We start from the raw sequence: 11,891 nt of genomic DNA, 5'->3' as shown, positions 1-11,891 counted from the left end.
ACGTCATTACCCTTTAGTGCCCATTCTTCTTTTGCAGCGCTTTACATGATATTTTCTCTCATTTAATCTCAAATCGTTTTCATTGATATTGGTCACTTTGTGTACTTTCTCTTTATAAATACTTATCATGAGTCAGATTTAAGTTGAGTTTATTTTGATATTACTTTATCATATCTTATCTTTTAAAGAATAACTTAATGAAATGTATAGCATCTCATGTTTATAAGTTTTCTTATCTGTCTTCTATTTACTTTTTCTTAAAACGCTTGACACGACATTAGGATTTGAGTGTGGAAATATATTTTCGTGAAAGGTATTAAAAATAGCTTTGCGTTCAACGAGTTGCTGTGGTGTAGTGGTTATCACGTCAGTCTTACACACTGAAGGTCCCCAGTTCGATCCTGGGCAGCAACAGTTGTCATTTTTTTACAAACCCTTCTTCACCACCACTGTTCACAATCTCAGTCGTGCCAGTTCTGGATCAATGGTTCCGGCAAGGCAGGAAGGTTGAGAATACTGAGCTTCAAGCTATGATAAAACAGCTGAGGAAGCACACTCGTTTCAAGGATGCTCTTGATGTCTCCCTATAAGCTACAAATTTTTGTATTCTTTCACTTCTTACCGATGTCGTCTAATTTGGATCGTTCCATCTTTACATGGAATGTGGTTAGTTGCATGAATGTTTTGCACTTTTCCTGGTTTTTCTGGTAATCGAAGCTAAAGGGTCAGTGACATTTTTCTTTTAAGGTGATTGAATTTGATTGTACAATTAGTGTCTCTATTGCCCATAAGCACAAGTCTTCAATTGATAATTACCCTTTGTTATTTCATTTATAGAATGCTGCTGTTTCAAGTAAATGTGCTGCAACAATGACGTGATTGAATCAATTTTACTTTAAAAGTCCTTTACTTTAGTAACATGGCTGTGGTAATCTAAAGATAGTTGTTGCCTGTGGGCATTTTCTAAATTCTCAACCTTCTGAATAAATCAATGCTTTTTGGTGGCTGTCTTGCTGAGAAGATGGAGAAATGGGAAGAACCAGAGTTGTATAGTTAGAAATACAGAAAATCAAGACCTTTTCCATATGAACAAATGCTCAAGTTATTTAAGTTTTCTTAGAAAGATAAGAGAAGAGAAGTTGTGCTACTTTGCTAGCTATGTATATCAGTATATGCAATATGATACTTTGTCACCCTGGAAGCCTCAACCACCTCATTCTTACAAGTGATATTCTCAGTTTTTCCTATTTTTTCCCTCTAAATCATTTATCAGATATCTCACTGGATGACTGAGTGAATTTATATTCCCCTTTCAACTAGTGATGTTGCTGACCGGCTGAACCTGATGCGGAAAGTCCATGGTCTTGAGCAGGTGGAGAATTTTTTTAGCAGCATTTCTGAACGATTGAAAGGTTTTCAGGTTCATGTTGCTCTTCCCAACTGCTATGCCCATGAAAATTCTGTGGAGAAAGCAGAGGTTCTTATGCAGAAGATGAGAGAAATGGGTTTTACCAATATACCATGTTACAATATTTTATTGGGTCTCTATTACCTACTGAATTATTCGAAATTAGATGCCCATATGCTTGAAATGGAGGTGAATGGGATCCGTTACGACCGATAAACTTTTGGAATCCGCCTCTCTGCATATGCAGCTGCTTATGATGTTGAGGGAATAGATAAGATCGTGGAAAAGGTGGAAACCAGTCCACAAACAGCTCTGGAGTGGGATACTTATGCTGCTGCAGCACAAGGGTACTGAAGGTTGGGCTAGTAGACAAGGCAACAGGGATGCTGAAGAAATGTGAGGGACTGATAACTTTCAAAGAAGGAATGATGCTTTTGATATCCTCCTCAAATTGTATGCAGATATTGGTGAAAAAGATGAGATCTACCGTATCTGGAATCGTTACAAGGAAATGGGCATAATCTATAACAAGGGGTATAAAACCCTGATAAGTGCACTTTTGAAGCTTGATCAAGTTGAAGGTGCTGAGAAGATTTTTGAGGAGTGGCATTCCAAAAAGCTGTCCTATGATACCCGTATTCCTAAATTACTAATCGATGTGTATTCCCAAAAAGGTCTTCTAGGTAAGGCCGAATCACTCATGGACCATGCACAAGCAAAAGGGGCTGAAAATTTTGGTTGGTGGATGGTGCTCTTTGGCAAGTGGGTATCTTGAAGATAATCAAATTCCTAAGGCAATGGAAGCAATGAAGAAAGCTATCTCAGTGTGCCTACCTGGAGCTGGAAGGAAGCCTAGCAAAGAGACTTTGGCTGCCTGCTTAAAATATTTGGAAGGGAAAGGAGACATCGAATGAGCTGATAAATTCATATATCAACTGAAGGTTGAAGGTCTTTACTCTGAAGTTGTTGGTCATAGCATATTGCTGAATCATACACGGGGTAGAAAGTTATAACCTTTTTCGCATTTGCTTAAGACGGAGGAAGACTTTGGGGTTGGGTATGAAGAACATTTGGAATGAAATAAAGTCAATCTTTTACTTCCCATCAGTTATGAACACATCATCTGAATTCTAGGATGCAAAGAAATGAAGAAGAAGCCCATTTACTGAATCCTGTATCATCAGTTTAGGAAATGAAATCATATGCCTCTTTCATAGCTTTGGAACCATTCGGATTCCATTTCTTCTCAGGCCTTTGTCTAATGGGCTTTTTCTTCAATCTGAACCGTGAAAACTCAACAATGGTTAGCTTATTATGAAATATGGCTAAGCTCATCAAAGATCAATCCAGTCTCTAGCTGTTATGCTACTCAGCTCAGGCCCATATATTCTGTCTTCTTCCATCTATAAACAATCAACAAGATAAATAAAAGATTCATCAGCCACTTAGAAGCCATTGTCATTTGACAATTTTCCCATGCACTTAAATCAGTACGATAGGAAAAGAAAATGAGAGGGAAGGAAAATATCAAAGAAAATAAGAAAGCATTTCTTTTTCTTTTGTTTCGTTTTTCTCTTTAACTTATTCTTTTCAGTCTTTTCTATCTCACCAAACACACCATTCACATTTTTTGTTTCTGTTAAATAGTGAAATTTAATCATAAAATACAAAAAATGTTGATGAACTGTCCCAACTCTCAACAAAAAGTGGAAGCAGGCTTGAGTGCTTCTGGCCTCTCTTTTTGCCCATTAACCAATGAAAGGAACCTGCATAAATCAATGCTAGTGCCAGTCATTTTTCCATCCACGGCATGTTTTTGTCTTATCTCTAGAGTTTTTAATCTCTTTTTCCTCTTTCAATTATCCATGCATGTTGTCGTTGTTGGATTTCCTAGGTGTTCCAAATTGTAACATGGAAAAGGTGAAACAGAGAATAAATCGGCATAAAATAACTAAAGTGGGTTACTTCAGCAAGCACTTAACAAGAAATTTCTCATGCCAACTTTCCTTTTTTCAACTTACATTTTCCCATTTGTAAGGTTTATTCTCACTATATATTACATTATCAGTGAATTAAATATTATTATTTTATTAATAAATAAATTTAAAAATTAAAATCTTTAGATTTATGAGAAGATATTCTATGATTAAATACAATATATAAATATTATACACAAACAATATATTAAATATCAATTTTAATTTTATTTATTGACCACACTTAATAGTAATTTTGATTAAAGTTGATCTAGAAGTACTGATGTCCAATATGCTTTTTCCAAAGCAATACTTTGATTCGGAAACAAGCAAAGCAAAAGAACCCACGATTCTTTAAGAGGAATGATCACCGCAATCTCATATTCATAAGAAGATCTGCTTTTCTCGACAACTTAACCAAAAGTATTCATATGTAAACAAAATGCTTCCACTTTAAATCTTGGAAAAATCAAAACAGCATTCTACTTTTTGATTATATTAGATCTTATCTACATATGTCTTAAAAAATCATATCATCCTCTTTCTTTTACCTTTGATCCAATCAAATCTTGTCGAAATGTGTTTACTGAGCAAAAGTTTTTTTTTTTTAAGGAAAAAAAGAAGAAAAAGGAGTTTCTTATTGTTTAAAAATAAAGTTGAGTTGTTAAGGGACTATTCGGCCATGGCGTGATTGGGACATAAACACATGGCAATGACCGATAATTCAGTCGGTTAGACATGTCCCTACCATAACCAAAGATCATGCGGTGGACGAAACGAAGTCAAAAAAAATTATTTGTTTTTTCTCTCTTTGAAAATTTGGTTGAGTTTTGGATTAACCAAACCAAAGACAAACACATTGAGAGATGGGAATTGAGTCACGGATCATATGGTTCGGAGGATGAGCTAATTTCATATAAATGAATTTTTGGCAAAAAATGACAAATGCAATTAAGAAATAATTATATCAAAACGGTGTAATAATAGAGATTGAACCTCTACTGACTCAGTTCTTCAAGTCTTTGGATCTTATCGAAGATTCTGGAAGACCCATTTTATGGATTGTTGCTCGTCATTTGAGTTTAGTTTATTTCTTATACTGAACTTTTCAAGTCTTTCGACTAAGTTTTTTTTTGAAAATCAATTTGTTTGGTTTTCGACCATGACACATCAAAAAAGTCGAATAAACTGTCTGTTGATTATAAATATTAAATAAATATATTAAATAAGTATACAAAATTTCAGTAATATAGGAAGTAATTACTCAAATAGTAGATTCAATAATCTCAGCATGAATAATTAACTTATCTGTTATTTAATAGTCTTAAAAGATAACTTTTTATATATTTCACTAACCCGATATTATTAAAAAAGTATTTTTTTTCAATAAATCAAGGAGGCACATTGACAATGGCCACAGCTTGTAGTGGTAAACAACGAAGTCTTGCACTCATGACCACCCAATTTGGGCTCTCTTTTAGTAGATCAAAGTCAAATGAAGGTTTGAAATTTGTTGAGAGGAATCAAGCTGTTCTGGACATTCTATATATATATATATATATATATATATGATGATGATGATATGATTGGTTTTATCTCCCAAATGAACAAGTTAAAAAATTAAAAGCACACTATTAGATGGTGACCCTTTTCATTTTAATTCTTCTGCTCTTCATTGCAACTAAAATAAAAATATAGAAGATGGACGAGTAGAGAAAAAAGAGTGGTTAAGGGACCAATGTCTTAATCAGCTGACAATTCTCAGTTATGGTTGAACAATAAGGACTTAGCACTTGCCACCTTGACTAACACAATTGTTTGAAGCCGCGTGGGGAAGAGGGGTTTGGCTGCAATTGGGATAGGTGAACCAATTTAAGACTTACATGTGGGTTGTGAGCTCGAACCCTTAAAGAATAGTCCATACATACTTAAGCTTTTCGTATTGTTTAAGCCATGGATGTCCTTGGAGCAGTTGACGGGTAGGGACGGAGCTTGGGTCCTTTACTACAGGCTCCACTACCAACCCCACCTGGCCATCCCTTCACCAATCCTTTTCAAGAAAACTTGTTAGCTCGTCTTAAAGAGGCTGTGACTTAGTTGCTGACAAAAAATAGTTATGATTTCCCTGATATTTATGTTGTTTAAATTTTGGATAAATTAACTCTATAAATTATATTGTCGTTAGTTTAAAATTAAAGGAACCTTCATGTTCTCCTTGATATTAAATAGGTAATTTAAATAAAGTTTTACTCAACCATTTAACGTTTCTAACCCTCGGTGATTTTGATTGATTTTAATGCCACAACTGAAGAAAAGGTGTAATATAAGAATAAAACAACTAAATGGAGCATTAATTTTCAATAAAGGATAAACCCCAGAATTGATTTGTATAAGCCTTAACCTCCAACCATTTATTATTCTTTAGTTAATTTTGAAGAGGGACGTTACACAATAACAAAATCAATGAATGAAATACTCATTTAATTTTAAGCATTTCCATTCATTTTAATAAGTGTTTAATAATTTTTTTTATTTTATTTCGAGACAGTGGACATATTTTCTCATTTTAAAAGTTATTTATGTTTGGCTTGATAAATATTTTTTTTCTAATTTTTTGTTTTTTGTAAAGAATAATAAAAAATTAAAAACAAATAGTCAAATTCACAATAAAAGAAAAATACCCACACGCAGACTTTAATGAATTAAACTTAATGGTCCTAAGCTACCACCTCAAAGTCATCTCTAAGTTAAAATGATAATGAAACAACGTCAGATTCCCTTAACCTTCACTCTAGAACTTTTTTTTCTTCAACTATCATTCTAGAACTTTTTTTTTCTTTCTTTAATGCAAAGTATAGGGAAAGCACTAGGATATGTGATCAAGTGGCACTGTCACTTGGATAAAAAATCAAAAGCAAAATTAAGTGATGGTCACTATTCAATCATTATTGTCATTGATCAAATGCTGTGGTGATTAATTTTCTTTGAGAAATGAGAAAATAAGGAAAGAGAGGCAAGGTTTTTCAAAAAGTTGGTAGGGTACTTTTTCTTGTTTTTGGTTTCTTTCTCATCTCGTTGCCCTTTATTTCCCGAGTGCGACATATACCTTAATTACGAACAACCCTGCATACAAGTTGCAAACTGAAAGCAATCGGTACAGCCAGGCTGTTCGTCGACATGAAACTTGAAAGGGCTCGTCTCACAAACATGATGTTGATCCATAAGGCAATAATTTGATAGGGCAAGCATTGATTCGCTTAATTATCATATAATATGATCTCATCTAACTATACCATAAGTTCACATTGTGATTCTTTTTACAAAAGTATACAAAAATGACGGGGGTAAATATACGAAGCTCAAAATACGATGAGGCACAAAAGAAAACAACAGAAGAGGAAAATCGAAAGTCTATTTAGCGACCTGTCAGCTTGCATCTCATGCCTTCTCAACCTGGGGCTACCACTCCCCGTTAGGTAATATGAGTTTGGATAAGGGTGTAAACTTTCCGAGTTTCCAAACACCCTTGCATATACCATCTCTCCGAACATCCCAACCACTGGATGATGAAATCCGGTCACTGTGGTGCCTCCGAGGTTAAGCAATGGTGAGGACGAATCTTCTTCATAGTAAGCATGGGGGTTGTAATTTTGATTTTGATAAGGATTACGATAAGGAAGCTGCTGACCATTCGGGGATGTAGTTGATAAAAGTGCTTGGGTACCACAGGCTGGTGGTCTAGGGGGTATCACCATACCCCTATAAAGCGCCTTGCCTTGAAGCTCAGATTCAGATTGGCCCCGACCATAAAGCGGCACCATGGTGGTATGGGATATATCAGCTTTGCAAACTGGGCATTGTGGGTGCTCATCTGCAGCAAGGGAGGCACTCTGGACATGAAGCCACTTATAGATGCAGGGCCAGCAGTAGAGGTGGCCGCAGAGAGTGACAATCGGCTCGTGTGCAAAGTCTAAGCAAATGTTGCAATCAAAACTACCATTTAAATTCTCAGATGTCGAAGCGCTGGGTACGGTCTTCCATTCCTGAGCATAATATTGCTTGCAGGCCATGGATCTGTTCTAGAAACTCAGATTAACCACTAGGACACTCTTGACCTCTGAGACAAGAAAAATTAAATAGGATCAGCACACAGAATTTCCAGGTATCCACTAAATGCGCAACAATCTAGCAACTAGACAAAATCTGAAAAGAAAGAGAAGAAGGCAACAAATCTAGAAACAGAAATATGAAGCATAAAAGTCTAGCAAGCAACTACATATGCAGAAGACATGTTAAGGGCCAAAATAAAGAAAAACACCAAACAGATAAGGCCCCACTGCTAGCTTGATTCATATTTTCTCATCAAAAGGGCCAAAAGTTTTTGTACCCATCTACCAAATGGATAAAAAACAGCAAATCAAGGGACCCACAACTTTGAATTACTGTGATTCAAACATGATAGGAGTTTATGATAATATTACAAAGGTATCCATACTTCTCAGGTTCTATTTGAACTTCTTCAGTTCCATGTCTCTTCCTAAGATGAATTAGCCCTTTTTGTTCGGGCCTGAAAACATGCTTTGAGAGTTTAGTTTCCACTTAAGATGCTTTAAGTCCAACACTTCAACAGTGCTGTTGAATCCTTCATTTTCTTTTCCCAAAATCCTTTGCTAAAGTATAAAAGTATAAAGAACTATTGAGCACAAAAAAAAAAAGCATAAAGAACTGAACATATGTAAACATTTAGGCCTTGATATTTCCATTGAAAATGACATCTAGATATGAAGTAAAACTACAAAAAGGTAAAAGTCCATTAGGGAAAAGTTTAAAAAATAAACAATTCCACTCATGAGTCATGAGAGAGTAATTACGTATTCCTTAACTTTAGCCTTTGTTAGCAGGACCTTTTAGCCGATCCACTTCAACCCCTTGTTTTTTAATTTGGAGTTTTCCCTATCACATTAATTGCCTCATTTTTGACAACTGCCCTTTACCCTAGCTGCAATTCAAATTACCATTTTGACCCTACTGGTGACAAAAATTTACGATTTTAGACGAAATCAGGTCGGTTTAGGTGAAGCACAAACAATCAAAGAACAAACTACAACGTACAGGTTCTGCTCTGTTAGGTTAAAATCAGGTGAAACATGAAAGTTTGAAACCCAGCAAACAATTAAACTTGTACAACTCTTCAAACCAAAATATGAGGCTTCCAAGCAGCCCCCACTGACAGACCCCTCCCGTCGTCGATGAGACGTGGCCGAGCCAAAACTGGAGCATTATCAACTCTAGTAACAAAGTCAATAGACTCAATACAGTACAGCAACTAGTTTGAAGAACAATTTTTGTTTCTCTTAAGTTAAATTAAATCTAAGTTTCGGAAACTATAACATTGAATTTCAAAATTTCCCATCAGATAGGAGGGATTAGAGAACTATTAGCCTATTAATTTCTTCAATGTCTCAAATCAAAAATGAAAGGGTAATTCTCAAGCTAATTTCCATGGGATTTTAGCTACCGTTTTTTTTCATGTTTCCAACTTGCTTCTCGATAAAATTTCGAGAGGAATTGAAAGAACCTTTTCCTGAAAATAAAACAAAGCAATTTTTTTTCTACATTTTGCTTCTAGTTCCCCAAAACAAAGAATCCAAAGCTTAGTCAATCAAGACGATACAGGCACAGAGATATTAAGAATAACCAAAACGAGAAAAGAAATTAAACAACAAACGTACCTAAACAAAAAAAAAAAGCCGAATATCCAACAGATTCCGAGTTTGTTTTTATCTGTTTGTTTTGAAAGAAAGGAAGGGACAAATAGAAAGACTCCACTGAGGTTCAATTCAAAAACTGTTTCATGAAAAAAAGAGAAAGAGAGAAAAAAAAGAGAAAGAGATCTGATAATGGAATGGGAAGAGCGCGTCCAGCGACGAGGCCCTTTTATAGAGGAATCCGACTCCATTATAGAGTATATCTTTTTTTCTAATTTTTTTTCTTTTTTTAACGTGTCTACTTTCTACAAACTGTTGATGTCTTTTTTTTTCCTCTGTCGTCTTTTGTTCAATTTGTTCCATCTTTTATTACTGATCTTAACATAAGAAAAGCAAAAATAAAAATTCAACGTATGTGGATTTGCCACGTGGAGTACGTTTGCCAGCCGATGACAGTGAACTTCAGCAGTTCTAACTTTCTACATGGGTAAATAAATCAGATTTTTTTTTATTTTTTCAGTTTAGACTTTCCAATTTTTAACCGATATTCAGTTTCCATCCATTAAACTTTGCTTGAATTATTGAATAATATTCAATTATGTTCATTATTTTACTGGCTTGATCAAGTAATAATAAAGTATAGATTAACCATTTGAATGGTGTTTAGCCGGGAATATATTTATATATAAAAATAAAAGAAAAGTTGTTCCAATGGTAGCTTCTGAACTTTGAATTGACGACCCTTAAATACTTCTAGATTTGTCTGCTGCGTTGATCAAAGTATGTCGCTTGATTATAACTAGAAGGGTAGAATGTCTAATTCTTTCACAACTATTTATGTTTTTTTTTTTCTCCTGTTTCTCCTTGACAAGTCCCCTTGGCTCTTTTTACACGAGTGTTCCCAGCGATTTTCTCGTGAAAAACTTGCTCCAATCAATCCAATTATCTTGAACTTAAATTATGATCCTTCCAAGTTATTTATGCGGTCAACAATTTCACTATAAGTTTTATCCCATTTTCCTTTACTATTAGGGGCTGTTCCATATTAAGAAAATAAGTCAATATCTTTAAAACTTTTTTGACGGGAACCATTTTCTTAAGTTTGGTATGTACATTCTTGAAAATCTAGTTTTACTATTTGTATTACATTACCACAAATCTTGAGAATATCAATCTCTTTGATATTGAGGTAAGTAAAAAAAAAAATTTAAGACAAAAATTTACTCTTTGAACTCTTTTCACTTCTCAAATTTTGAATTCAATTAAGTTTGGATATATATTTTAAAACTTAAATATGACTAAGATTATTTTAAAATATTAATATAAAATAATATTTTAATAATAAAATAATAAACTTAGATTGATCTCAAACTTAACAATTTGAAAGGAAAACCGGTAGATCCAACTCGATGTACAAACACCTATTAACATGTAAGTATATTAAATTTGTATATTTTTATATAAAATTATTTTATCCATAAATAATATATTTATTTATTTGAATTTTAAAATATATTCCTTATTTATTTGAAAATATTAAAATAAGGTAATTTTTTTTTATTTTTAATAATAAAAAACTTCTTAGCATGTAATTGTTTTAAAATTACATTTTAATACATAAAAATAACTTTAAAAATTAACATCACATTCTAACAAAAATGCTTGTAAATCAAATGTTACACATTACCTTTTTAAAATTTTAATCATTATTTTTCTGTTCATACCAATGCTGTGATATTATTTTCTTAACAATTTTTTACATAACAATTACATTCCATTAAAATCATAAAATGATAAAGTATTAGGTGTCGTGCTATTTCTTTTTAAGTTCGCCAAAGGATAGAGATGAGTGTGAATAATTAAAGGCGATGTACTTTAACTTTATAATAAGAATAAATCATATTTGAAAACAAATTTTTAATAATTTAAAAGATTTGAATTTATTTTTCCAATTATCTCGCTCTGCTGCACTTCTAGAAGGAAAAGTGCTTTAAAATCAAACCAAAAATTAAAACATATCCGAATTCTGGCCCCCACGCGTGTAGGACGCCTTACACTTTGACAGCAAACCCGTTGCAGTGCTAGTCTCTGTTTCACCAGAAGGATATGTGCCTAAGTCTATGAATGGATCATCGTTAATCAAATAGCATGATGGTTGCTGAGAAGTATCGCAACAATCCAGCTCTTGGTTTCAAATGCAATAAAAACATGGGAAGATTTAGCCCCTCTAGAAGACAGCCTGAATAAGAAGGTGCTAAGGTGGGGGCCATGGGCTAAAAGCTAAACCTAACCTTAGTAACACATTTTGATTTGTCTGTTTGTCGCAGTTGGAGACCAGCTTTTTCTTCTTTCTGTGCGACTATTCCCCCACGTGTTAAGTCCTTCAAGTGAGTTTTTTTGTTCGTGTTCACATTTTTCCTCATAATAAAACATTTTCATGCACATGCCGTCGTCTGCTTACGATTTCGACGGTGTCGTTTGCTCCGTTTCTCTCACCCCACCTAACGAATTTCGTGTAAAATGAAGACCATGTCTCGTGTTCGTAATAGTAGACTTGGGTAGTGACAACCATTGAGTAAAAACCCTCCTCTGGAAAACTAATTTTAAACTCTGTGACAGTGTGAAAATGTAAAAGAAAAAAATTGCTTTTTGCAGGTTGATTAGCTCATCAAGATTTTTTTTGGTTGTTAAGAGTAACCCTTTGTCGGTTTGTCCTTTTACATTTTCTTTTTGAAGCTGAGCTGAGATCAGTTTTGTTCAAAATTTCCAAGAGGATGGTTCTACGTTACTCCATAATCT

General features: G+C 34.1%; 2 protein-coding genes and 1 non-coding gene across 4 annotated transcripts; 2 read left to right on the top strand and 1 right to left on the bottom strand.

Annotated features, from left to right (window-relative positions):
• On the top strand, window positions 342-414 carry TRNAV-UAC. Its single transcript has one exon. It is a non-coding gene; the product is annotated as a tRNA-Val (tRNA).
• Window positions 1,346-2,322, top strand: LOC18596860 (pentatricopeptide repeat-containing protein At2g20710, mitochondrial). The gene is made up of 3 exons (XM_018122857.1): window positions 1,346-1,505; window positions 1,870-2,091; window positions 2,186-2,322. The coding sequence occupies exons 1-3, from the start codon at window positions 1,346-1,348 to the stop codon at window positions 2,320-2,322; spliced, it is 519 nt and encodes a 172-aa protein (XP_017978346.1).
• Window positions 6,602-9,318, bottom strand: LOC18596859 (E3 ubiquitin-protein ligase RMA1H1). 2 transcript variants are annotated; one of them, XM_007025575.2, is made up of 2 exons: window positions 9,117-9,318; window positions 6,602-7,501 (listed from the first exon to the last, which is right to left on the bottom strand). In XM_007025575.2, exon 2 carries the CDS (start codon window positions 7,452-7,454, stop codon window positions 6,744-6,746), a length of 711 nt encoding a protein of 236 aa, XP_007025637.1. In that variant the 5' UTR covers window positions 7,455-7,501; window positions 9,117-9,318; the 3' UTR covers window positions 6,602-6,743. The 2 variants fall into 2 exon arrangements, with proteins under 2 accessions (XP_007025637.1, XP_017978752.1); XM_018123263.1 differs by lacking the exon at window positions 9,117-9,318 and adding an exon at window positions 7,880-9,097.

Source organism: Theobroma cacao, chromosome 6 (assembly GCF_000208745.1).
Source record: "Theobroma cacao cultivar B97-61/B2 chromosome 6, Criollo_cocoa_genome_V2, whole genome shotgun sequence".
NCBI lineage: Eukaryota > Viridiplantae > Streptophyta > Magnoliopsida > Malvales > Malvaceae > Theobroma > Theobroma cacao.
Note: the sequence above shows the minus strand (reverse complement) of the source record. Positions and strands in the feature narration are given on the sequence as shown.

Bases quoted from the DNA above. Each gene is read 5' to 3' on its own strand.
- LOC18596859 (XM_007025575.2), bottom strand. From the start codon at position 7,454: ATGGCCTGCAAGCAATATTATGCTCAGGAATGGAAGACCGTACCCAGC.
- LOC18596860 (XM_018122857.1), top strand. From the start codon at position 1,346: ATGCGGAAAGTCCATGGTCTTGAGCAGGTGGAGAATTTTTTTAGCAGC. The intron at 1,506-1,869 runs GTTTTACCAATA...AATTGTATGCAG, and splicing joins GCAGAAGATGAGAGAAATGG to ATATTGGTGAAAAAGATGAG. The intron at 2,092-2,185 runs GTAAGGCCGAAT...GGTATCTTGAAG, and splicing joins TTCCCAAAAAGGTCTTCTAG to ATAATCAAATTCCTAAGGCA.